Here is a 26,975-nt window from a genome sequence, read left to right as displayed (position 1 = left end):
AAGATTTTTCTTTTTTCTTTTTTCCAATCTCTTTTCCTTCTACTTTGGATGAAACAATTTTTAGTAGTATTTTTTTGAGAGGTGACATGCATCATTCAAAAGAAGTAATCCAGCCTATTCAATTCGGCAGGATTGATGCAAGAGTAAGGCTATTAAAAATTAAGCTTTAAGCTTATTAATAAAAAAAATCAGTTGTTACTTTATAAAGTAAAAAGACTATATATTGAGGGAAAAAAAGTTCAACATATAATTCTCTTATTTAAAGTATAAAAGTTTGTTTCAGTTTATTTTAGGTATAACTTACCATTGAACCGATTTTACTAACACAATTAAATTGGACGTCATTAGCTAAGATGAAACAATTTCTTATCAATTTATTCACATACTCGTTGGTCAAATTTTAGAAATATAGTAGTATTAACATTTCCATTTGAATAAGATGTATTTTATAAATAATACAGGAAAACTAATGCAAATCTTTGATGAGTTTCTCAAAAGCCAATTTGTGAGCCACAAGCACGAATACATCATTATCATCGGCTTGAAGTTCAGTACTTAAATAATAAATCAGGGGAGAAACACAGATAAATACAATGTTGAGGAGGTCGTGAAAGAGTTTTCTTTCCCTTAGAATCCTACTTAATTGTAGATATAAGGTTAATTCATTAGTTGAGGAAAGAATGAAGGAGGAGAGAGTCGTGAGTTTAAATTTTTTTTATTAATATTTCTAAAAAATTAATAAACTAACGTTTATCATTTACCAATAAAAAATAATATAAAAATCCCATTTAATTTTGGGTATAAGTTGCTATCGTCTATCCATGTACATTAAAAAAGTAAACTAGGGACAAAATGGAGAAAAAAATGTGGGGTTAACTGCATGCAGAGGCAAAATCTTGGAGATAGTAATGGGAAGAGTGGTGATAGTATTAATGCTAACTAGTTATGTTTGTTTATAAAGGTGTAATTTACTGATAAATGTATTATTGAAAAATAAAAATATAAAATTTAATTTCTAAAAATGTAAAAAGTGCGATTAATATATTCGACCGTTAACTTCCGTCCGTTATCATTAATAAAATAACTTATGTGGTACAGAGGAATAAATTTGTCACTAAAATGATTGTCAACGTGGTCATGCTGACTAGATTGAATGAAAATATCAGTAAGATACTATTTTTGGACGTAAAAATTAGTAATTTTTTGTTGGACAAAAATGTTAATATTTTTTATTGAAGAAAAATGTCAATAATTTATTTTGGACCTAAATATCAATAATTTGTTTTGAACCTAAATGGACTTTTGGCTCTCACGCACCTTCAATATTATCTCTACATAACGGAGATTCGTAGAATGGGTTGCATGTCTAATTTTTCATATAATTATATTATGTAAAAAAAATTGGGTGTCACTTTTTTTTCACAAAAAATGGTAAATGCACTACTAAAAAATACGCTTTTAACATCGGTTATTAAGGATTTTCAACATCGGTTATTAACAGATGTTGAAACTACCGACGTTAATTTATCAACATTAACATCAATTGTTTAAAAATCGATATTATTGTAGCAAAAAATAACATCGATTTTTTTAAATAATCGGTGTTGTTTTCTACTTACCAACATCGGTTTTTTTGAAAAACTGATGTTGTCAGTAAACAACAACATCAGTTTTTCTAAAACCGATGTTGGTAAGTAGAAAACAACATCGGTTTTCCTAAAAATCAATGTTGTTTTATGATTTAATTTTAAATATCATATTTATTTTTTTAATTAGCAACATGTAGTAATTAGTTTAGATCAACTTATCGTTCAAAGTTGTATAAAAACGCATAAATAAACCATGCACCAAAAGTTATAAACATAGTATATCAATATATCATACACCAAGGCTAGTTATAAACATTTCTAAACAAAATAACATATTATAAACAAAAATTTACAAATTGATAATCTATTAGAGTAGTAATGTACTTTAATTACAAACAAAGCCAAAATAAAACAAAGTTAGAAGCTACATCTGCAAGAAGCAAATTCTGTGTTTGTGCAAAAGTCCTCCATCCATTTTCAATTTTTACAGTCTTTCTATGATGATTATAAACTATTCTACACTCCGTCCCTTCCAAGTTCAGATGAGTGAATCTTGCAACTTTCATAAATGAGTACATGGTACTCGACACATCTTGAAATGCAAAAGAAATTCACATTAGATTACTATATGATATCAAAATTTGACATACAAATAGGAGTGTTTAATTACTCACCAAACTGCTGCAAGTCACTTTGTACTCAGTGAGTAGGACTTTAAAGGTGATAGAGTTAGGAACTTGGTGGTACAAGGAGTATCATTTAGGGAAAGCTTTTGGTTTAGAGTTGCTTTCGAAGATGGTGAGGAGAAAAACACTCTGTCCATAATGGGTTAAGGTGACCTGACAATTTCCAGTGAGCTCATAGAATTCTCTAAGTTTCGTCCATTCAGCAAGTAGAGTTGGGTTCACCAAATCTTGGTTATATGTGACAGAGTGCATGTTGAGGGCTGGACGTAGGCACGGGAAGTGGCCGAACCAGTATAAATTGAGTTTGCATTTCTCTCTTCCCTTGTCTCATTTATTATTGCAATCAATTTTGTCTTGCATGTTTAAAGAACATTATTAAATTGATTGTTACTTCTTCGACAGTCTGAGCCTATCATTTAGGAGGAGGTTAAAATTTTGTCAGTGAAAATTAATTCACCCCTTCTTAAGATAACTGAGGTCATTTGTCTAACAGTTCATATTAATTTTTTTTAATATTATCTTTAATTGTACTTATATGCATCACTATTAAAGGTGTAAGCAAGTCAGTTTGGAGTAGATTTGATCAAACTCATGACTCAATCCAATTAAATTTAAACGAATTGGTTTGAGTTAGATTTCTAAGAAAAAAAAATGAAACTCAACCCAAATCAATTCATTCGTAAAACGGTTTGGTTTGAGTTGGTCAACAGGTCAAAACATTTAATTTCATATTTTTTAAAACGCAATATTTTTTATAAGCTAATTTTTTCATTGAATGAATCAAACACAACTGTTTCTTATTAGATTTTTTTATCAAAAAAATATATTTTGTGATACAGTCGTCATACTTCATTCCAGTCTAGTGACTTCTATTTATCTATTTATCCACGGGGGATGAAAAACTAAACATATCATATTCGGTATAAGGAATTTCAATAAACAAAGTAAGGATGAGTTTCAAACACTTTTTACTACCAAAACCAATAGAACATTACGAGACCAATTCTTTGTAAATAGATTCAAAATATTTTTAAAAGTCCATCTGAAGTGGCTTCAATCAATAAAACCATTGTCGCTTTGATCCTAAAGGTTAAAGATGCGTTGATCATTATTCAATTCAGTCAATAAGTCTATATAATTAATAGTCAATAGTATTTGATTTTTTAAAATTTTAAAAATATATATTATACATTACATATGATAATAAAAATAATTTAATACAAATTAATATATCAGTGGGTTCAAATATTAAAACTCGTAATCCAACTTAAAATTTAATGAACTTAATTAGTTTGATTCTAGTCTGATCCAAACACAAAAATTAGTCAACTCAAATTTACACTCGTAATCACTAGTCCAAAATTTCCAAATTAATAACCATTTTCATAACATTGACAAAAACGACATTGAGGTTTATTTCAAAGATACACAAATCTTGTACAAAGCACTATATATATGTTTATAAACACAATTAATGAAAAATTAAGGCAATATTAAGTTAATTCAAATACTTTAATTTCATGATTGTTATTGTAATACATTTTTGAACTTTTTTTATATTGGATAATGGATATGTCTATACTTCATCCAATAGCATTGACCTTACTGTTGTAGATAACCTTTTCCTTTTTTTCACTTTGCCACATGCTTTTGTACTCTGCTTTCAGAATCTCATTCATGCTTTGCTGAAATCAGTAACCAAAGCCACTGTCAGTATCTTTGCCTTGTATCAATGTCATATCCAGCTCACAAGATGGCTTCAACCTTCACTGCCCACCCGTCATTTTTTTCCTCCTCATATATTGTTTGTGTATGGACGAATATTTGTAAAATTAATCTTTAATGAAATTAATTTTAGGTTTAATATATATTTTTATTCTTAATAAATATAAAACTTTTGTGTTTATTTTTTTTAATAATTTTTTGTTGAGTTGAGTTGTTAATAAAATAATAATTTTATTTTTAGTTCTTAAAAAATATTTTAGTTCATGATAAATTAATGAATTTTGTAGTTATTTTTTCATAATTTTTTTCATTTATAATTAATCAGGATTAAAATAAAATTTATTAGGGACTAAAACAAATATTAAGGATTAATTTTTCTTTATTTAATTAAAAACTCAACACAAAACAAAAATTTATTAGAGAACAAATATAAAAAAATTATTAAGAATAAAAAAATATTTAAGCATTAATTTTATAAAATTGATATTGTGTTTAAATACACATCAATTCATCTAAATTCATCTAAAATTCACATCTGCTTATAAAATTACACTTAAGTTAATCTGGTTGTTCTTTTGTTTTACCACAAATCATGATTGCCAAAGGAGAAACCAAACACACATTTCTTTTAATTAAAATAATTTTGTTTGAAAAAATTTATTATAAAATTAAATTAGTAGTAAAATATAAGATATATTTTTTATCTTATCACAAAAGCTACGTGTAGTATTTTAACTTAGAATTAATTATGAATATAAAATCAATTCCTCGACATATTAAATTTTGGGCATCTCTATTTCTTATATTACGTATTAAACATGTAACAAAATTCGAGATTTTGGGCATCCCTATTTCTTATTTTTTTAAATTATTTTCTGTTTAAAAAAAAATAATTCATTTAATGATATTATTTTTTTAATATTATTTTAAAAAAATAATGCCTCGTTTTATTTTTATTTTTTAAAAATATTTCTACCTTATTTTGGTTTCTTATCTCTTATTTCTTATTTTCTATTATTTATATTCTTTTTTTTTATATTATCTTATCTTCTTCATTTGTTCTTGTTTTCTACAAATCAGTTTTCTTAAAAATTTATAAAATACTAATTTTCAAGCACCCGTTCTTAAATCTTACTCTTTAAGTTCAATTTTATGTTTTACACAACGGGCTATTTAGTAAATCCAAAAGCACCAGAAGATACAAGAACATCTATCTAGGCATCTAGCTGATTTTCATTAAGGTTTGATTCTTAAGTTGCATCACATATACACAGTACACATCACATGCGTGAATATAAAAAATCCTAATAGTGAAATTAGATCATAATAGTGGAGTTTTTGTTTTCTTATTTCGATCAAGACTTATCATCTTTGTCTGATGTGATGACGTTTTGCTGAGTAAGTTATCATCGATTAGGCAATTTTCAAGATGTTGATACCATAATCTCATAGGACGATAATGGTGTGATTTTCTAAATTTCCCCGTAATATAAGGTGCTGCAAGAAACTACAGTTATTTCATGTTAGATTCTCATGGGGCCTCTAACTATGACATCGTAACAGCTAAAAGTGTATCGTTTTCTTAATTATTTGCACGATTAATGAAACTTTCTGTCTCCCCATACAAAAATTAAATTACATTACTACTATTTTTCAGAAGAAGGATCCAACTAGTAAGCTGCTAGAGGTGTCAGGCTGTTATGGGTGTGATTTGATTCTGATTTTAAACAAAAATCATTCCAAATTAAACATAAAAATTATATAGGATTTCATTTGATTCAATTTCTATTTATTAATAAATCAAAATCAAATCAAATTCACTCTTTTGCAATCTTTACGTAAATAATATTTCATTAAAATTTATATATTTTCTTTTCATCTTTTAAATCAAATTACAATTAAAAAATTATTAATGAAAATCTACAAAACTTATTAATAGGCTAAACATTCAATAATAAAAATCTATTAAATTTTTATTCATTTTAAATTAAACATATTTTAACAAAATTCTTTGCAAAAATAAGCCATATACATGATATAAGTTTCATATATATAATATTATAAAATATCGTAAAACTCAAGTGATATACACATAAAAAAAATATAACTAAAGTAGAATATAAATGTTTCGATTTAATTCAATTTGATACACTTATAGAAACATATACCGCAAACCGAACTAGTTCGAACACAAAATCATCCAACAAATCAATTATTAAATCATCCAAACAGTTTGTTTTTGGGTTTTTCTTAGCTGTTTTTTTATTTTTATTTTTGATCAATTTGGATTTGAACACCCACATAAGCAACTATTTTAAGAGGAATATATAATATTTTGATTGAAAATTATGATAAAATGTATTAAAAATTATAGTAGAGTATATTAGAAATATTAGAAAAAATAAATTAAGCACATGAATTAAATGACATAATGTTGTTCTAAATTAACTATAGTAATTTCAAATTCGGATTCTAAATATATAAGTCAACAACTTTGTCTTTTATATAGTAATTCTACTTAGCTCAAGTAAGAGTTGTATCATTTCTAAAAAAAAAAATATTGAAATATATTTAAATTAAACTTATTTAGTTCTTATACAAATAGGATAATATTCACTTTTAGTTAGTTAAAATTAAATTCTCGTGTTTAGTCTCTTATTTATGAAAATGTATGATATAAATTCTTATTTTTGTAAATAAGAGACAAAAAGATTTTTTTATGAAAGACAAGGACCACAAATATTTCTATAAATGAAAGAATAAAACGAGACAATTTTACTTTGAAGTATTACAAATGAATATTTTTCTATTCATAAAGACTGAAACCTGTTGTTAAAAAAAAAAAGACTGAAACCTGTTTAACCTAATATTTTTGTTGTAAAAATTACTCGATCACTTATAGCTCTCTAATTAATATATTTTTTTTGTGTACCCTCTTTAATTAATATCTTAAAGATATTTTTACACTAGAAGGAAAAATTCAAATTAGTGATGTATATTTTTTTTTAAAATTCGTAACTAAAATTTGTGAGAAAAAAATAATTTTGATAATTGAATTTAATCGATAATTCATTGATTTTTTTTAGTGATATAACATTCTCCTTTTCAGAAAATGTCATTTCATGTTAAGTGTGAATGTACTGTATGCTTACGGCAAACTACTATTCATCGTAATTAGTTTTAGAATAATTAATTAATTTCACACTTATCGAAAGTATAATATATGTACCTCAAGTGGGAAGAGAAATATATATATATATATATATATATAAAAGATGGAAAAAAGAAAGCAATCTTTAAATAATAAATGATATGATGTATTTAAGAAAGAGATGGATAAAAAATAGTAAAGTAAATATAAAAATAAAGTATTAAAAAGATTATAAACTAGCCAGTTTACTCTATAAAATTAAATTCAAAACGTCTCCAGCATAATAACAAGGCTTTCACCCACCACTGAGATCCTTGTTAATGTGGGGAATATTTGTCCAATCTTTAGAGTAGAATGTCAGCCCTTACCCAAAACGGGAAGAAAAATAAATAATCTCCACATTCTTTTGTTGGCAATGGAAAAACTAGAATATTTTTGTTGGAATAACCGAATGCAATAACAAGAGATTTTTCGATCTTTTATTATTTTAAAATTTTATATTGTGAATAATAATTATTTTATAAATTCAGAATTTTGATATTAATAACTAGGGTCACGTATAGAACAATTTTATATGTGCGGTTAATTAAAAAAACAAGTAAATTAAACTTGAAAAAATTGTAAATATTTACACACAAATTTCACACACTAAAACAAATTTGCTTAATTTAGAAAAGTAATTATGAACACACTGATATCAATCCAACTCAAAAAGATCTACCAGTCATGCTACAATACATGTATGTGTTAAAAAAAATACTAATTCATAAATCATGAATTTTACATATAAATAAATAAAATTTTAATAAAACTCTCTGTCTTACATATATAAAGAAAAATAAGAAATTTGGGGGCCATGGTCTCTAAGAGATAATAACGTAGCCCTGTCCTCCAGTTTTTTGCTCTACTTTCCTATATATTTTGATTTCCAGTTCTGCTTTTAAACTATGAACTATGAAGGTCCCCCCACTAATAACCCCAGTGTGTCCCTCCCTCTCTAAGCCCCTCTAAACCCTATGCTTTATAAAAGCAAACAAAGTCTCCTCAAGTACATGCACAACCATTTATGAATATAAAATAAATTTAAGAGTGGTGGCAGTGGTACTTCTCAATTATATGAGATGGAAAGATTTACATGTCAATACAGAAGGTTTTAGTTTCTGATTGTCAAACAGGCTCCAATAAACAATGGGAGATAAGCATGTCTTTTTTTTTTATAATAATTATTTATAAGAATTGAAGACAAACAAATATTAGAAGATTTACACTAATTCACACTACTCAAATCTTGTGCTTTATAAAAGCAAACAAAGTCTCCTCAAGTATATGTACAATCATTTATGAATATAAAATATATTTAAGAGTGGTGGTAGTGGTACTTCACAATTAATATGAGATGGAAATATTTACACATCGATACAAAATTTTTATTTTCGGTAACAACTCCAATAAACAACAGAGATAACCATATCTTTTTTTATATATAATTATTTGTAAGAATAAAAGACAAATAAATATTAAAAGATTTATATCAATTCACACATTTTACTCAAAATGAGTTATACCTACTTATTACATAAGCATGTCAAGTTGTCAACTACATAATGTTTTTAATGTTGTTTGTCTCAAAAAAAAAAAAAAGCATAACAAGAAAAGAGATTTTGAAAAATAATACCTTTTTAAACCTCATCCTAAGCACTGAAGACCTGATATTATGGGCCGAATCCAGGGTCCATCATTCATTCCTCTTCGAATGAAAAGAGGAGGGGCATTGCTACGTGTACCCTTGGATTTTCCAATTTTGCCTTTCTATAAAAGGGATACGGATAAACTATTCCGTAAGCCGTAATTTAAAATTAATGGTCCAAGCAGGAGTTGACCCTGTGATTTTCAGGTTATTAACACAACACTCTACCCATTTGAGCTAATAGACCAATTATATTATAAAATAAATAATGTTATTATATATAACACTAAATTTTTTAATATATATTTAATAAGTATTTAAATTTAAATAATTAATTTTTAAATAATTAATTTTGATATAACTCATATGAATTATTTAATCCGTATATTTTTTTATAAATAAAAAAATATTTATTATTAAAAAAATTAATTTATTAATAAATTAAAAAACATACAGATTAGCTAATTGAAAAAAAATTAAAAAAAATACTTATGGATCACTTTCATATAGATTACGTAATACGTGTGTGATTCATACAGATTACATAATCCGTATGAGTTATATAGATTATGTAATACCTAAAAACAAAAAATATTTAAGGGCATTTTTGGAATTTTGTTTTAATGCTGGATGCACAAGCAATATGCCTAGTGCACCTAGCAAAGCCCAAACAGGAGATCTTAGATCTACAAAATATTCTCGGCCCAATGCTCAGCATTTTTTTATTTTGTAATTTACTTAGCTTAGTTAATTTTATGAAAGGAAGAATTGTCTTACACAACTTTTTTTTCACGTTTTCTTCCACCTACTTTGTTTGAGAAAAAAAATATTTTGATTATTTTATCTTGTTTTGTTACTTAAAAAATTGTGAGAACAATAAATGAAAAAAAGTTGTTCAACAAAAACTTGTTTTATATCCCATTTTTTCACCATTTATGTTTTTATAATGAGTTTAATTTATGTATTTTATGAATATAAAATAATTCTACATATATCCAATAGGAATTTATTTCATCACCGCATCATATTAATGAATAGGATGACATGGTAAAGTGATTAAATTTCATTAGATAGTTGTATAATATATATATATATATATATATATATATATATATATATATATATATATATATATATATATATATATATATATAACTCTTTTATGGTTCTTTTTATTATACTCCTCAAAACTAACCAAAACCCATGGGTCAATCTGGCCCACCACGGGTTTAGGCTAGTCATGCCAATAAAAAAAAAATCAAAATCACAATTGATTAGGAAATTGAATCTGACTCACCTACGGTCTTGTCTACCCGAGTTGAACCTGTGGTGGGTCGAACTGACCAACCTAAAAATAACTATTATTTTGTAATTTTGAAATACTTTTGTCAGAATTATTTGTTGCCTTGTTAGAATTATAATGGTTGTCTTGCATGTGTTATCATAATATGATGTGATGATGAAATAAATTCTTACCATGTGAAAGTAAAATGCTTTTATTCAACTATCTTATGAGATTTAATCACTTTACTATGTCATCCTATCCATTAATGAGATGCTAACCAAATCTGGAATCAAGTTAATGACTTTGTGATTGATGATACACAAAATGGAGAAGAGCCTTTGGTGGAGGAATTGTGTACAAATGTCTGATGATTTGAATAATGTTGATGGAAAAGATGGTAATCAAGTTAATGGTTTGCCTAGGGTAGATGTTGTGTTTGGTCATGGGGTAGAAGTTGTGTCTGGTAATAAGGTAGATTTAAATGAATCAGAAGCTTATTTAAATGATGCAACAACTGATTTAAATGAGCAAAGTATTGATATTTGGGTAGAATTGTGTCTAAACAAGCTGAAATACATGTTGCACATCAACATGATAACAAATTAATGGAGGAGGTTTTTGAAGGTTAAAACCAGGCTGATGCTGCAAATGAATTTGAAGAAAGTGACCCTGATTATGTGTATGTTTCTCTATCTGATGATGATTAACATTCAACTGACAGTAGTTATTATAATTATCATTCTAAGTAACTCCACTCTCTACTCAACAATGAAGATGAGGGAGATCGTAACAACAAAGTTGTCTACTCTCAATTTAATGCAACAAGTCGTTTTGATAATGTGCAGTTGGAGATTGGGATGAAATTTGACATTGTCAAAGTTTTTGTTGAGGTTGTTAGAGATTACACAATTTATCATGGAAGGGATATTAATTGGAAGAAAAGGGATCTAATTAGAGCTACATTTGTTTACAAAGTGAATGAGTGTCCTTGGGAGATTTATTGTGCATGGGCAGACAAATAAAAAAGTTTTCAGTTTAAACCTTTTGTGGAGTAACGCAGTTGCGTTATAATGTTTAAAAACAACCAAGCAACCATGAATTAGGTTGCTAAAAAGTTGGTTGACAAATTAAGGGTTCACCCTACTTTGTCTCATGTTAAGGCACATGAACACATGAAGGTGGACAATGGTATTCACATTGATGGGAGGAAGATGTTTTGGGCATTTAAATAAGCTAGGAATATGGTTGAGGGTAGCATTAAGCGTCAATATGAAAATATATGGGACTACTACATGAGTTGTAGAGAAGTAATAGGGAAACTCTAGTTCAAATTAATTGCATTCCCATACCCTAAGAACCGCCACATTTTCATAGAATTTATGTGTGTCTTGATGCATGCAAGCGAGGGTTGAAAAGAAACAAATGGACTCCATATTAGGTTGGTGATTCAGAAGGCAATAAGTTTGAAGTTCATTTTTATGACAACAAACTAGATATGGACTTGCTTAGTTAACATGTACTTGTAGAGTGTGGCAACAGATAGTTACACTTGTAGAATGTGGCAATCATGTGTTCTTTTATAAAATGTGCCTTGTAGACATGCAATTGCTGCCATCAAATTCAATAATCACATACTTGAAGATTACTATGATGATATGTTGACTATAGAATTCTACAATACATCTTATGAGTATTACATTAACCCAAGAAAGAGCCAACAATATTGGAAAGAAACTCCTTTTGAGAAGCCAACACCACCCCTACTGAAAAGAAGACCTAAGCGTCCAAAGAAAACTAGAAGAAGGAATCAAAATAAAGGTTAAGTTGACAATAGTAGACCCAAAAAAACTTACAAGGAAACCACTTGCACATGATGTGGTGTTTTTGGTCATAACAATAGTGGATGCACAAATGGTGGTGTTCCACCAAGACCCAAAAATTGGCAACCACTACCACCATAGGAATTTGATAGCACCCAATCGCAACAAGCTATAAAAATAGCTTGTGTTCTTTTTTTTTTTTTTGTTTATGTTGTATTATACATGTTGGAGCTTTACTTATATTAGTTTTTAACTCATGTAGGATGAGATTGAAAACTCTCAATATGCATCCACTATAGAACAATCACCAACAATGATTGACACTAAAGGTTAACCTCAGCCATTAACGATGCAAATACCACAATCACCAAGTCTTCCACCACAACCTATGAGTTACACTTGAAATTGTTATTGCAGCATGTATGACCTACACTAATCATTTTCATTAAATTCATCCGTTGCACGAAATAAACTTCATGCCTGTACAACTAACCCCTGCATTTAGGCCTCCTACACCTATGATGATACCATTCCCAACTGAATCATCACCAAGGATGATACAACCTAACTTCATGAGCTTCATTCCTACACTCGGACTGCTACAAAGGGAAGACATGAAGAAGTGATAATATTTTATTGTTCACGTTTTTTTTGGGATATATATGTTGATTGGAACAACAAGTAGTAATATGTTTGTTTTTTGGAGAATTTTCACCATGACATCTCCGTTATTGTCATTTTGGGAGGTGTTATGGTTGTCATTGTCTAGAATTTTGATGTTTTTTGGTATTGTCAGAGTGGAAATTTTTTACTATCTTTAATAGTTTAAGAATGACATTATCCATGTTATGTTTGATTAATATTAATGTTAAACTCCTTAAGTTCAATGAACTTTCATTTGCCATTAAAGAAACTTAACAAGGTTGCAAGATGCAAAAGAAATAAAATTTTAATGTCTCATTTTTTATTAAAAAAAACTAACAAACCAGTCTTTAAATAATATTGCTTAATGTCATTTAAATTCCTCAATTTAACAACTAAATGCCAAATTAGTTCACCATGAAAAATACACCTTGGATCTAGTATTACATTTCCATTTTTGTGCTTTCTAAGAACTTAGACATCACCCCTAAATTAACCATAAAGAAACCATCATAATACATGACAAAGAAAAATTGAGTATTTTGTAATCTTTAACTGCAAGTCATCAATCCTCTCCTTCAACTTCTCATCCACCTTTCTTCAATAGTATTCATTCATAGGGTCAGCTTAAAGTCCAAGCAAGGGCTTTAGGCCCCCCAAAAAAAAGGCCCCAACTTTTTTTAGTACTGATATACATAAAATATTTATTGTAAAATTATATTTGAAAATAAATTTTAAATAAAATAATGATAATTTTAATAAACTATTTTATGAGTAAATAAAAGGTCTCATTCTTAAATTTGCTTTAGGCCTCTCAAATCCTTGAGCCGCTCCTGTTCATTCAATAAAAAAATTATATTTTCTAGCATCCTGCAAATCAACAAAAAATAGTCAGTTTATCAATTAATAAAAAAATGGGATAGTTAAAGTATTAGGAGAAGTTGGAAACAACCTTTGGCAATGGCAAGTGTAAAACAACCTCTTTGAATTTTTTAAGGGTTTTGAAGTTCTAATTTCAACTTTCATCCAACAATGACATTCAACATAACAATCATGACTTTCACAACCATGGTTGTCAACACCGTTGTTGGACGACTCACCATCACCACCTATTTGCTCTCACTTGATTTGTACAACAAAAGAAGAAGGTAACAACCAGAGAAGAAAATAAGTTAGTGGGCGTTGAGAATGAGAGATTTGGGTTACACAACGACTCTTTGGGAGAAAAGAACAAATAAAGCTTGATTTGGGGGAGAAGGAGTTGTGCAAAAAAAAAATGAAGGTATAAAACTTAGTTGGGGGAGAGGAAGTAACCGTTGGAGTTCAATGGTTAGATTTCTATAAAAAAAAAAATAGACAGTTTCCTGTCAAATTAGTTATCAAAGTTTTTAATAGCAATTTAGTTCTTCCGAGTCAGCAATAGAAACAACAAAGTTTTCACTATCAAATACGTCCAACAATGCCATGTAGGTATGACCATTTTGTTTAATAGAGAAAATAAATGATGAGATGAATTTGTCGCACTTTTTACCAATTGAGAGATAATTTTTCCCCATAATTTAGGGATCCAAGCGTCAACGCATTACAAATTCAAGGACTAAATGGGTATTTACCGTAAAATTATTGTGTGATAGAATTATTTGAATTGTTAAACTTGTAATGGTTCATTTTTAACTTTAAAAAAATTGATTTCTTTTGAAATTGGAATTGCCAAATTAAGAACAAATTATGAGCAAAATGCAACCATTAATATATTTTATTTTGGTGGATTTTATTTTTTTAAAAAAATTGATTTTTTTATTGAATTTAGGTGGACCAACCCATGATAGACCGATCTAGACCAACATTTTAGGACTCACTAAGAGATGAGTCAAATTGGATTAATCCGCTTATAAGATGAGTCGAAATGAATCGGATCCAACAAGTCAAGTTGATCCGTTTGACATGTCTACTTTCAAGATGACCTGTTTGAAATGTATACTTTTTATTTCTCATTATTTCACTTAGTACATTTATACTCCTTTTCTTTCTTCGTTTCCTATCTTTCTCTTTACTGAAGGTGTATACTTCCTTTAGATTGAAGAAATGAGAATTGTTCTAAACCTGAACAGAACACCCAGAGCTACTCACAGTATGACTGATACAACAATTATCATACAATAATAATAATAATAATAATAATACAAACCATGATTGATAAAATTAATTAAATTGTCAATCTACAAATCTTTGCTTCCTGTGTTTTTACACTATTCAATATGTAAGAAGACAGCATTTTCACTACTTTCAACCCACAACATCATGTCAACATGTCGTAACTGGTGTTTTACCCATAATCTTTACACTCAAACTGTACACCAGAATGGCTTTTATAAATAAAATACAGGGAAAAAAAATCGTGTAACTGGGTGAGAGCTACATCATGACCACGCAACAGGCATCCAAATAAATGAAAACGGTGCAATCATGTCCTGAGAATCAGGAAAAAACGAAGTATAAAAAATTGTATAAAAATACAAGACAAAATACAATAAGGATTTGATCAGCCAAGGATATTATCTTGTCACAGTTGTCAGAATTGTCTAAACTGTGACTTAGATCATTTGAAGAGGCCAAGCACACAAGCTCTATGGAGAAAGAGGCAGGGCTACTCTGGAAACTCGGCATGAAGATCATTTCCCCAGGAACACATTTGAATACACCGTGGCTCCACTCCTACATTCATAAAGTGAAATTTTGGTTAGTTTCTGCTCAGTGCAGAACATATTTGATACTATATATGCAGCTGACTAATGATCAAATAAAATAGTTGAATTTTTTAAGTTAATGTCTAATTCTTACTTCCTCCCGCAGTTTAGCCTCTATTTTTTTGCGTCTATTAATTATTACATGCTACTTAGAAATAGGAAATCAATTTTTGCAATGAGTTTAATAGTTTTACACCCATAATATAAAATAGTTTTAATATTAATCAATCTTAAATTATAATTGATATGACTTTTAAAAAAATTATAATAAAAATTAATAGTAGCATAATTACCTATTTTCTGTGTTTTGTTCCTACCAAGTACCAATTACCATATCTTCTTAAGTTGAGTGACTCGTTGAAAATAGCTCCTATAGGGTAATATCTCTAGTTTTTTTGAAAGGGGTAATATCTCTATCTTAATCTCATCAAATATAAGGCTTTAATTTCCATGCATTGGTTACTGTAAAGCGTTTTACACTATCAATTCTATCATGTATGATCAAATCATTAAAAAAAAAAATTGACCATCACAATTGCTACCAGTCTAACATTTTTAATAATTGTTCAAGTAATAGCATAAAAAACGTCACAGTTACGTGAAATTTAAACTTGATCTTGAAATATGAAAACACCCATTTGAGTAAACTATGAAACAAAAGATGAAATTAATTACCTCTAGTTGTTTGCCAACGGTGACAACTATGTTCTCTGGACCTGCGTCAAATGATAGGGGACCTCTTTCAGTTTGGACGTAAAATATACATTGCTCCATAGGAAGGTAGAAGCGCAAAGCATGATCACATAATTTGTCTTTTTTCTTAACCGAGGTGTCTTCGTTTTGTTTGCGAACATTATCATGCGGATACCTGCACAAGCAAATCCAAGACTCTGTATCTTGAATCCGCTCCTTAAACTCTTTAGATGTTTTGTGTTGTAGAACCATAGTCACTTGCTCAACTATAGTATCCAATCTACTTGCAACGTTCCCCATGTGAACCCTGCATCATATATTGGTATATAAAATAAATAAATTAGCACCTTGTACAACTCCATTAGTGACAATTGACAATGTCGTTGACAAGTTGCCTTTCTCTACACCAGTTAATAACAATGAAACTTGAATTAAAAGTAAGAAAAGAACAAGGCGATTCCGCTCTATCAAAATTAATTGTTTTTTTCAGGGTTGAATTTTGATGCATTAGTGTTTGTTAATTTAGATAAGTTTCTTTAAAAACACTCCTAAAACAAAAAAAAATAATGAAATGAGTTTTTTTTATAAGTTAAAATAAATTATTCATGAGTTAATTTATAGAAACTCTCTTATATAATTTATTTAAATTAAAAGATGAGAGCACTTATAAATTAACTAATAGTTAACTAATAAAAAAATTCATTTTAACTTATAAAAAAATTCATTTTATTTTTTTTATTTTCTTTTCCTACAAGTGTTTTTAGAAAAATTTATCCAAATAAATCTTAATATTCTAAAACATAAGTATCAAAGTTTCATAATTCATAAACCTAATAAAGTGTTTTTAAACTAAAACATTAATTATGTACAAATATCTTATCATTTTAGACATTCTTCTAACACTTTTCATTTGTTTTTATTTCTTTTTTTCTCACATTATAAATCCTATCATATCTATATTTATCTTTCTTCTTCTTTAGGTGTTAAAAAGCACAATGGATGTCCTTGCAGCATTTTTCTTTAAACTAAATCACTAAGAAATAAGTAATATAGTTTATTCGTTTTAATATATACCTACAGAAAATGAATAGAATCCATGTAAAAGTGGAGAGTGTAAGTGTAACAATGATCAAGGATTTCTCCTAAGTAGTTTCAATGCAAAAAACAAAGTAATATGCATGCAAAGATGGTGGTGGTCACCAAGGGAAGCCACTAAACTTATACGGTTAAAGCAAGTAGAATATACGTACATATACCGTACGTTAAAATGTTCATTAGAATCCGAAAGTCACAAAACAAAACATTCGAAATCAAAGAGCGTGTGTATGTATGTGTATGTATACCAAAAGTTCCGATGCGTTTGGTCGCCGGTAATCGTCTGAGCGGCGAATTCCAGTGCACCTTTGCTGGAGCGAACACAGGGAATCATCTCTCCGCCAGTTCCGTTGCGCTCCACGACGACGACGTTTCGCGATTTCTGGAAGACGCGTTCGGCTTCGTCCGCCATGGTTCCGAGTTCGCTGCCGGAGATCCCGTGGCACCGGATTCGGAACGCGCCGAACTCCCTGGCAGAGCGCAGCATCAGATCGGTGGAGACAAGAGTCAGCGACCGGAAGTCGATCTCCGCCGGCGCGGGCGGGAGGTGCGGTCCCGGCAGCGTCAGCTCCGGGATCTGCAGCGTCTTCTCGAGAAACTGGCTGAAGATCTCGTTCGCGGCGGACCGCGTGCCTCTCCCGGTAGGAATCGGCGACGGCAGCGGCGCCGGAATCTGGCTGTTGCATCGCGCGAACGGCATTGCTACGACAACGACGTCGTTTCGAAAAAGTTACGTTCCACGCGTGAATTAGATGAATCAGAATCACCGATGAGAATCGCAATGGTGACGATGTCGTTTCAGTAGGCGTTTGATTTTAATAAATCGCCGATGACGAAGAATTATTGCGATAACGACGTCGTTTATTTATGCCGTGAGAGTGTGTTGGATGAATCATAAAATCATCGATGAGGATGATGGAGCGTTGCGATGGAAACGACGTCGTTGGAGGAAAAACGATAAAGATGAAGATTGCAATGGTGGTTGGAGTTAGAAAGGAGGTTTTTTCGAAGGCTGAAATTGGAACGCGAGGGACCCTTGATGGGTGCACTCCATTTCGCGTGGGGAGCACGACTTTTTGAGTTACGTGCTTTCCTGCAATCGAGGTCTATGGTGTGTATCATCTACGTGCACCTGTTATAGCACCAAGTGTGTATTTGAGGATAAAAATTCAACAAAATTATAAATTTAATTTTTTATTTATTTCATATTTTATTTTGATTTTTTTATAATTTAATTTACGAATTTAATTTTTTAATCTTTTATAATCTGGTTATTTTAATTTTTTATTTTAAAATTTGATATTAACCGTTGTTAGTTAACTTTGATCATCACATATGATGCTTTTATTAAACGTCAATCATCGTCACATATTACATATTAATTAGACGTTAATTTTATATATCTAATTAACATCAACTTTTAATAAAATTATGATATATATTAGTTAACATTTAATAAAAAAACATGACATATGACGATCTAAGTAAACTAATCAATAGTCAATATTTAGTTTTTGAAAACTGACATAAAAAGATTAAAAAAATTAGAGACTAAATTGATAAATTAAAGTATAGAAGAATCAAAATCTGAGACAAATTACAAAATCAAATTTACAATTTTGTCACAAAAATTGGGTTGGTTGTGTGGGGCCTCGTAGCGGGTTTTAAGTGGAGGTTGCTGTATGCTTTAACTGCTATCGGATTGTCATGGTCTCTGACTTTGAGGAACGTAAAGTTAAAATAAAATAAAATAAATTAAATTAAAATAAATGTTAACCAATCTCTTTGAAATATTAGTTAAAAAATTAAAAATAATTTTTTATTCATTAAAATATATAAAATTATACTTTATATAAGTTTTATTTTAAGCTCTATTATATTTTTTTATAATAAATATTTTCTTTTTTAATTTCTTAATTAATGATAAAAACGACCGGTTAGCTGCACCCATAAAATAAAAAAAGGCTGCAGATGCTGTTTTGTGCTGTTAATCTGTTATGCTTTTTCTCCATTCTATTTATTGGCTAAAGGGCCTAGCTTGTTTCTGCTTTTGTGTAGGTTCCGTTTGGCTTGGGCCACCAAAAAGCAAGCTTTATGCAGTCAGAAAAACGAATAATAATGTGAACCGAAAGGAAAAAGATAGCTTATAAACAATGTATATATACCTTTTCCTTTGGAGCATAAAGAAAAATAGAAAACCAATAAAGCAAAGGACAGATTTTATTTTTCAATTGAAAATAGCTATGGAATAACGTCACCCTGTTGTATTTTAGAGATGATATGTAATTGTATGACTAGTGTGAATTGTGAAGTGTTTTGTAGTATTTTTGGAAAATATTTGATACCCAATGTGTTATCTAACATCTAAAGAGAATGAAAAAAGAGAAAATTATATATATAATAAAATTTATGATTTTATAAGAAGAAAAAAGATAAAGAAATATTGATGGGATGTTTAAAATTAAAAATGATTTGTGTATGTTTATTTATTTATTTAATTTTTTGTAATATGACTGTATGAATTGTAACGAAATTTCTCATTGTTGACATATTTCTGTGATTGACGGGTTGTTAATAGGATAAAGATTGGTTGATACCGTTACAGAATGTATACAACCTTAGAGAGAAAAAGGTAAAAAATAAGAGAGAAAATAACAAAAATGTTGAATGATACAATAGATAAAAAAGATATAAGCAGATAAAAATGTAATGTGAGTGTAAAAATTGGGTATTAAAAGATCTTACATTGTTAGTAAAATACTCTCATTTTGTAAGTACTGTTCTCAATAAACTCAGGAAGTATCTTTATGCTAAAATTCTGTAAGTTATAAAAATATGGGTTAAAAGAGTAACATTAAATATTTTATTCAAATCAATACAAACATCATAAATAATAATACCCGTAAGATATCCAAAAGGAATGAATTAAGAGTCATGTTGTGACAGAAATATTAAATATTTTTATCACATAATGTACAAAACGGATCCCTTCTCTTAAAATATTATAAAATGAATCATGAATGTAATTTTATTTTGTGTAAAATTTGTTTGAGTAAACAATAATCATATAACTAATATCTGATTAATAACTAATTTGTTTTTTTCTTCATAATTTAACAGTGGAAGATAATGTTGTTCGAAATTAGACAGAACCGCTATAGGAGAGAAATCTTTCATTTTTTAACACAATTACAATCACAATTCAAATAACTTATTAAACTTATACAACACACGTAATTAGATTCATTAAGTATGCGCATATTTGCATTGCACACAAGTATCATCATCAACAACAACAATAACCTTGAGACACTGAAGAAGAGCTTCTTTCTTAATCTACACGCGATCTGGATGCTGAAAACCGATGTTCTCAACAGCGCCAACGGTGTTGAAAAAGCGTCTCTTATACTTGTACATCTCCTCCAACATCATCGACCGCTGCTGCTGGCTCCTCCGCTCGTGCGGGCACGACCGGATCCTCGTAAGCCTCGGACACGCGTGGCTCGACCCGAACCTGCTGCAGCCGCACGAAGAGTTCATACGAGGAGGGTAGTAGTTAAACGGTTTCGTGAAATTGGGTTCTGGTTCTTCGATACGGTACGATAATAATGGTGTGCACTTTTTGCGTTCGGGTCCGTCTGTTGGGGTGGCGTGCTCATCTTCGTGGCCCGGGTCGCAGAACTGGAAACTCGAACACTTGAAGGAGTTCATTGAGGCTTGAGAGCTTGCGTCGTCGTTCATGAATGGATCATCTGCCAAGAGTGAGTGTTGGAAGTGAGTTATCATTCTCAAAGAGAAGTTACTAGTTTAGAGCAAAAGTTTTAAAAAGTTGATGTAGAATTAACAATTATGCTAGCATGTCACGTTAGCTTAACAAAAGATAAAATTTGTAACTTTCTCAAAAGTTAGGACAAATTAGGTCAGATTAATTTGTTGAGTAAAATTTGTGAAAAAAAAAGGTTTGAAGTAAAAAAATACAAATAAGTTTAAAAACAACTAAAAAGATATACAAATACTTAAATGGTACTATTACATCCAGATTCATGGATATACATATTTTTTGTGAATGATTGAACACATTTTTTTTTTTTTTTACAATAACAGGGTTTAGACTTAGAATTTAATGCAATTATTCAAATTAAGATGGTAAATCATTTTTTTTTGGGAAAAAAAGTTATGTATTTATAGGATAATTTTTTTGTATAATCATTCAATTTTAATTCATGTGATAAGTTTATTTATTTTTAAAATAATTATTTTAAATAATTCAAATGATAATTTGTGATTGGATGATAGTGTGACATTAAACTCTTTATTTTTTTATGATTTTTAGTTATATTTTTTTATATATGTATGAAAGTTATAAAAGAAAAGAGAGATAAAGATAGTTCATGCATACAAAATATAGTCTTAAGATGTAAGGTAAAAGGAGTAGGTACCTTGAGGCCATTCTTGAGTAAAAGGGCAATGGTTTCCACGAAAATGGGTCTTGAAGGAGTTGGAAGCAGACATGTGGCCAGAACCACGAGGGGATGATGGAGAAGATGATAAGAAGAAAGGGTGATGGTTATTGACATCTTCATCTTCTTCGTAATTAAAGCTGTACTGTCGTTGGTGGTGACACTTCACCCTGTCCCTCCAAGTTGGAACTAGAGCTGATACCTCATGATCTATCATTGCACCAATCTCAAATGGTTCCAAGTGGCTAATCTCAAGTTCTTGCACCATCTCCATTGCCACCTGAATAGCCGTGTCCTTTAATGTGTCGAATGGGAAGAACACATGTCTTGTGTGCCCTGTATAGGAAATAAATTTTTTAGTAAGAGACTTGAAATGTTGAAAGGAGAAATTATTACAAGAAAATAGCTTATGCATTAACTCCATAAGACAGTTTTCAGTATCATCTAATTACACATCTTTATGTAGAGTAAATTTATTGATTTTAACAAAATAAGTATCTTAAAAATTATATTAACAATGATTTTTTATTGATTGACAGAATGACAATATAATACATAATCATTAAACTCGACTATTATATGGTTTTGGATCACCGTGGTTTCGGTCAATTTTGAGGTGATACGTAATCAATTTTTATCAACTCTTCTCCGTAAACTAAAAAACTTAATTATGCATCATGTGGAGATTGACCGGAACATAACTACGTGGTTTAAACCATGAAATAATTTCTTGTAAGATTACTGCAAAATGTGGGATGAAATTGTGCATACCCATTATGTCAGATATCCGAACTTTAAGGAAAACAGTGTTGTCCTCTTCGTTTATTGACCCGGTGATTGTCATATCCGCGCTCTTTGTTTGATCGCGATGCTCACTGGGAAATGGTGCAGGGCAACTAAGCTTGAAAGATTTATTTGTAAATAATGCTGGTATGCTTGGTGGCAATTGAATTTCAAGTTGTTCCATGGCTAAGAAAGGGTCCAACAAGAGCTCCTTCGCTGATGGTCTCTCTGAGACATTTGCCAAACATTTTCCCACAAACTTCTGGGCTTCCAAATTTTCGATTCTGTAAAAAGCTTCAGGTATCTTTCCCTGGTACATCAAATTAACCAAAGTTTGATAAATTAATGAACTCATGTTAAATGAAGGGAAATTTAGAATAAGGGAAGTGCCCACTGTCCAATGTTTAATTATGCTTACCGAAGTAACTTTCTTGTATATTTGAGCTGGGTTGGCACACTCACTGTATGGGAACTCAAACGTAAGCATCTCTATCATACACATACCGAAGGAGTATATATCTACCAGCTCGTTGTATTTCTCTTCATACAGTTCTGGTGCCATGAATTCTGGTGTGCCTGGTGGTTCACACCAAACACAAAATTTCAGTTTATAGAAACAAGGTCTAGATTACTGATTCTGATCATGTACAATTTGGTCCTTGACAGTTAAAACTTGTGTTCATATAGTTCTCGAAAGTTTTCATTTTGTACAAATAAATCCTTTGATAGATGAAATTGTTTATAAGTTGATGTGCATGTTTGGATTCATATTGAATCATCCAAAATTGCAATGAAATACTAATTAACTTTATTGTAGGTAAATATTGAGACGTTTGGTCCAACGCTGAAGAATTTGATTTTGGATACAAAATCAATTTTAAATTGAAACAACTTTAAATAACTTTAACATAAGATAAAAAAATAATGACTATACTAAGTTTTATTACTAACTTGCTTTTAGAATAAAAACATTTAAACATAAATAATTTCACTTCAAAATCAATTTTAATCAAAACCAATTTTACAAAATACTCACTCAAACATGTCTAACTTCTATCCAAGTTGACAAATTGGAGAAGTAATTTTGAAAAAAAATGTGCACTTTCAAGAACCAAAGCAATACAAGTTACCACACTTTCATATATTGAATTATATATTGATTCTTACTTATTTTAACTGCTAAAATAGAGCAAGAGGCATTACCTATGACACTGTGTGCATGTTGGGAGCTTTTAAGTATAGCTGCCAGACCTAAATCACCAATCTTGACCCTCCCCTGATGGCCATTGACAAAGATGTTGTCACATTTGAGATCTCTATGTATCACAGGAGGATTATGGCTGTGTAAATACTCCAAACCACTTAGAATCTGGCGAGCCCAATTCTTAACTGCTGTGATATCAACTCTCTTGTACTTCTGCCTATACCTATAGACATAAATACATAGTATGTTAACACAAATATAATATAATTTACAAATATAGATGGTTAATTTAAGCTACATGCATAGATTAGTAAACAAGGTTTAAGGACTGATTGATTACTCTCTAAGGGTGCCGGAGGTGAACAATTCAGTGACAAAGTTAAAGGTTTTGTTGTTGACATCGATCCAAGAACCATAGAAGATCATCATAGAGTCATGGTTGAGGTGCTTAAGGAGATGAACCTCTGAATAAAGGCGCTGGAGTTGCTCTGGTGAGTGAAAGACATCACCAAGCTTGACTTGGTTCCAAGCCACTTCAATCCCTAGTAACTCATCAAATGCCCTATACACAGTCTTCATTGCTCCTTTCCCCAGAACATCCCTGAACTGCAAGCACCAACAAATCACAGTAGTGCAAGTGAATTAGTCAACTAGATTAATCAACATTTAACATATAACAGATTACATTAATACTTAAACATAACTATGAATTGAGCACAAGCGATTCAGTTTGCATCCTTAAAGAGTCACTCTAGAATCAACCAGAGCCTAGAACCAACCACTTTTTAACATGTAAGGCAAGTTCTCTCATCGTCAAGCCTTTCAATCAATTATCAATTTCATAAATGAAAGTCACAAAAACTCTACTTCATTGCTCAAATTGGCTAATAATAGAATAATAAAACTAACAAATTCAAATTACTGTTCTGTCATTAAATTGCTCCCTGGTATAAACAACTAAGTATGTGAGTTTCCTATGTAATTTAGAAGACAGTTTTAGTTCTCAATTCAAATTAAACATCCATCAGACATTATATGGTAAATAGAAACTAATTCATCATCAACTCATCTCTTAATTAACAACGTTCTATAAACTTATGCTACATAACACAACAATTTGTAAGATATGAGAAATGAGAATCAATCAGAAACACTTACACGACCATATCGACCAGATGGATCTGTTTCAACATAACCAAGCTGAGACTTAACTCCACCACTAGTGCAGAATCTCCCTTTGTACATGGCTGTACTGATTGTATCAGGCAATTCCATCTTCACAACTTTTCTAACTCAAACCCGTGCTATTCTTGTTGTGTATAGACACGAGTGCTACTAATAATATAGCAACAAAACAATACAGTTATATATAACCTCAAGCTGAGTTCCACTCATGGCTCTCATAGAAGACACCAAATGATAGCCACAAGAGCCTCGAGTAGTCAACACTAAGCATTAAACACGTCATTACTTCAACAGCTTCACGTGAAAACCCATATAAGGGCATGCTCACCACTGGTTTAACAGTGCCAAGAGGGAGAAAACACCAGAGACAGAGGGACAAAGAGAGATAACACACTTTAAGATTTTTTTTGGAAGATAAGAGGACAAAGAAACCGTTGTGTGTAAACCAGACACGAATAATAAAGCTAATAATGCTGTGACTTGAAACCCGGAATGAGACCACACCAGAGAGTGTGGATTCTGAGCCAAAGGGGTGTTTGATTAATTCGTAGCTGGTGCCTTGGTGTTAAAGATAATGGAAGACAAAGACTGTTTTGAAGAGTCGCTGAGAAAATGAAAAGACCAAATAAGAGATATGAGAAGGAAACATGGCTGCTATATTTGGAGAATTTTGATATAAACATTTGTGGATATGAGTGTTGTTGGGGTGTGAAAAAAATCGGATTAGAGAGAATGTGAGTGTGCAAGTGTTGAGTGTTGAAGATTTGTGATGTTGTTGGAGAAAGGAACAGGAGAGAAAGTCCCAAATTTGGATGTGTGAACTGTGTAGGATTTAGGAGAAGGGTGGTGGTTGGTGTAAATATTCGACCGTGTAGACTACACGGGTGGAAAATTTGGTCGTGTCTCTTTCAAGGTGTTTTCCTTAATTAGTTCATTGTCGTGGTCCTGATTGAAGAGGACTATTTGGTTAAGGAATGTAGTTATCTAGATTATTTTACAAAAAAGGGTTTGCAATTGGAACACGTGTCATAGCACATGTTACAATTTATAACACTTCTGCTTTGTTTCTCTTCATTGATGTTGCCTAAGATAGGTAGCAAAACCAAACAAAAAGTATCCATTTTAAAGTAAAATGTGAAACCTAACATTTTATTTAACTCAATTTACTAAAATAAACTATTTATTTATTTAAAGTTTAATAACATTAATTTAATGAAATCGATTTTAAATTATCAAATGTAACTCAACTATATCCTTACATTATTTTGGACTATATTTGTGTTGAATAAACTATACATATCATTTGTATGAGACAATCATATTAAGCAATAGCACCAGATCCAGAAAATTTAATTAGTGGGAGCAAGACATAGTTTGTAACATGTTTTTATAAATTATCATTTTGATCCTTAAATTTGTAAACTGATAACAATTTTTTTATGTAAATAAATCGATAATAATTTAGTCTTAAAAAAATAAAAATTCTAATTTAATTTTTAAATATGAAAAAGTGTGATAACTATGTCCTATAGTTAAGTTTTACGGAATTATTTTATCATTAAGATATAATTCAAATACTATTTTAATATTAAGTTGTATTTTCGATCATCAATTTGATATTAAGTGGATATCAAAAGTAATTTTCACTCATTTTACTTCTTTATGGATTAAATCAAAATTTTCTTTCTTTCAAAGATTAAATTATTATTAGTTTACACATTTAGAGATCAAAATAATTATTTATATGATATTTTCACAAAATAAAAATATCACATGCTTTTAAAAAAATACATAATGTCATGAAAAAAATCCAAATACTAAAAAAAGAACTAAATAAAAAAATACAGAATAGTAAAATTAGTAACAATTATTCTTTTTTTATTTCTTATATTTATTTTGCATTCATTTTAAGAAAAAAATATCTTATGAGAACAATACCTATTTTTTTATGGGGACAAAATTTTCTTTTATTACCCCTATACAAATAAAAAATAAAATCTTGTGAGGGCAATTGCCCCCACACTCATACGCATAGGTCGATCACTGATATTAAGTTAGGTAACATTATTATAGGTGATAAACTCATTCAAATATTTAATGTAATTATATACCACTACTTAAACTCAAGATTAATTGTTAAACTAAAACAATCTTATACCAATTGATTTATGCTTTCAATGATATTTTGAATCATGTATTGATATTAAAATGTATATTATTTAC

The 26,975-nt window shown here is 29.9% G+C and overlaps 2 protein-coding genes across 2 annotated transcripts; both read right to left on the bottom strand.

Annotated features, from left to right (window-relative positions):
* Nucleotides 1-14,759: 14,759 nt before the first annotated feature.
* LOC114395426 lies at nucleotides 14,760-18,253 on the bottom strand. The gene is made up of 3 exons (XM_028357205.1): nucleotides 17,369-18,253; nucleotides 16,008-16,332; nucleotides 14,760-15,300 (listed from the first exon to the last, which is right to left on the bottom strand). Exons 1-3 carry the CDS (start codon nucleotides 17,818-17,820, stop codon nucleotides 15,064-15,066), a joined length of 1,014 nt encoding a protein of 337 aa, XP_028213006.1. The 5' UTR covers nucleotides 17,821-18,253; the 3' UTR covers nucleotides 14,760-15,063.
* A 2,023-nt stretch (nucleotides 18,254-20,276) lies between these two features.
* LOC114395059 (probable serine/threonine-protein kinase WNK5) lies at nucleotides 20,277-25,532 on the bottom strand. Its single transcript, XM_028356748.1, has 7 exons — nucleotides 24,726-25,532; nucleotides 23,908-24,173; nucleotides 23,567-23,790; nucleotides 22,782-22,939; nucleotides 22,352-22,673; nucleotides 21,560-21,916; nucleotides 20,277-20,872 (listed from the first exon to the last, which is right to left on the bottom strand). Exons 1-7 carry the CDS (start codon nucleotides 24,840-24,842, stop codon nucleotides 20,457-20,459), a joined length of 1,860 nt encoding a protein of 619 aa, XP_028212549.1. The 5' UTR covers nucleotides 24,843-25,532; the 3' UTR covers nucleotides 20,277-20,456.
* Nucleotides 25,533-26,975: the final 1,443 nt, after the last annotated feature.

This window comes from Glycine soja, chromosome 18 (genome assembly GCF_004193775.1).
Source record: "Glycine soja cultivar W05 chromosome 18, ASM419377v2, whole genome shotgun sequence".
Lineage (NCBI taxonomy): Eukaryota > Viridiplantae > Streptophyta > Magnoliopsida > Fabales > Fabaceae > Glycine > Glycine soja.
The sequence above is the reverse complement of the archived record's forward strand: the minus strand, read 5'-3'. Positions and strand labels throughout refer to the sequence as shown.

Coding starts and splice junctions, on each gene's coding strand:
- LOC114395426 (XM_028357205.1), bottom strand. CDS start 17,820: ATGCCGTTCGCGCGATGCAACAGCCAGATTCCGGCGCCGCTGCCGTCG. Junction 16,333..17,368: donor CAAACGCATCGGAACTTTTG/GTATACATACAC, acceptor TATATGATGCAG/GGTTCACATGGGGAACGTTG. Junction 15,301..16,007: donor CCGTTGGCAAACAACTAGAG/GTAATTAATTTC, acceptor TTATGAATGTAG/GAGTGGAGCCACGGTGTATT.
- LOC114395059 (XM_028356748.1), bottom strand. CDS start 24,842: ATGGAATTGCCTGATACAATCAGTACAGCCATGTACAAAGGGAGATTC. Junction 24,174..24,725: donor CATCTGGTCGATATGGTCGT/GTAAGTGTTTCT, acceptor TGGTGCTTGCAG/TTCAGGGATGTTCTGGGGAA. Junction 20,873..21,559: donor TACTCAAGAATGGCCTCAAG/GTACCTACTCCT, acceptor CACTCTTGGCAG/ATGATCCATTCATGAACGAC.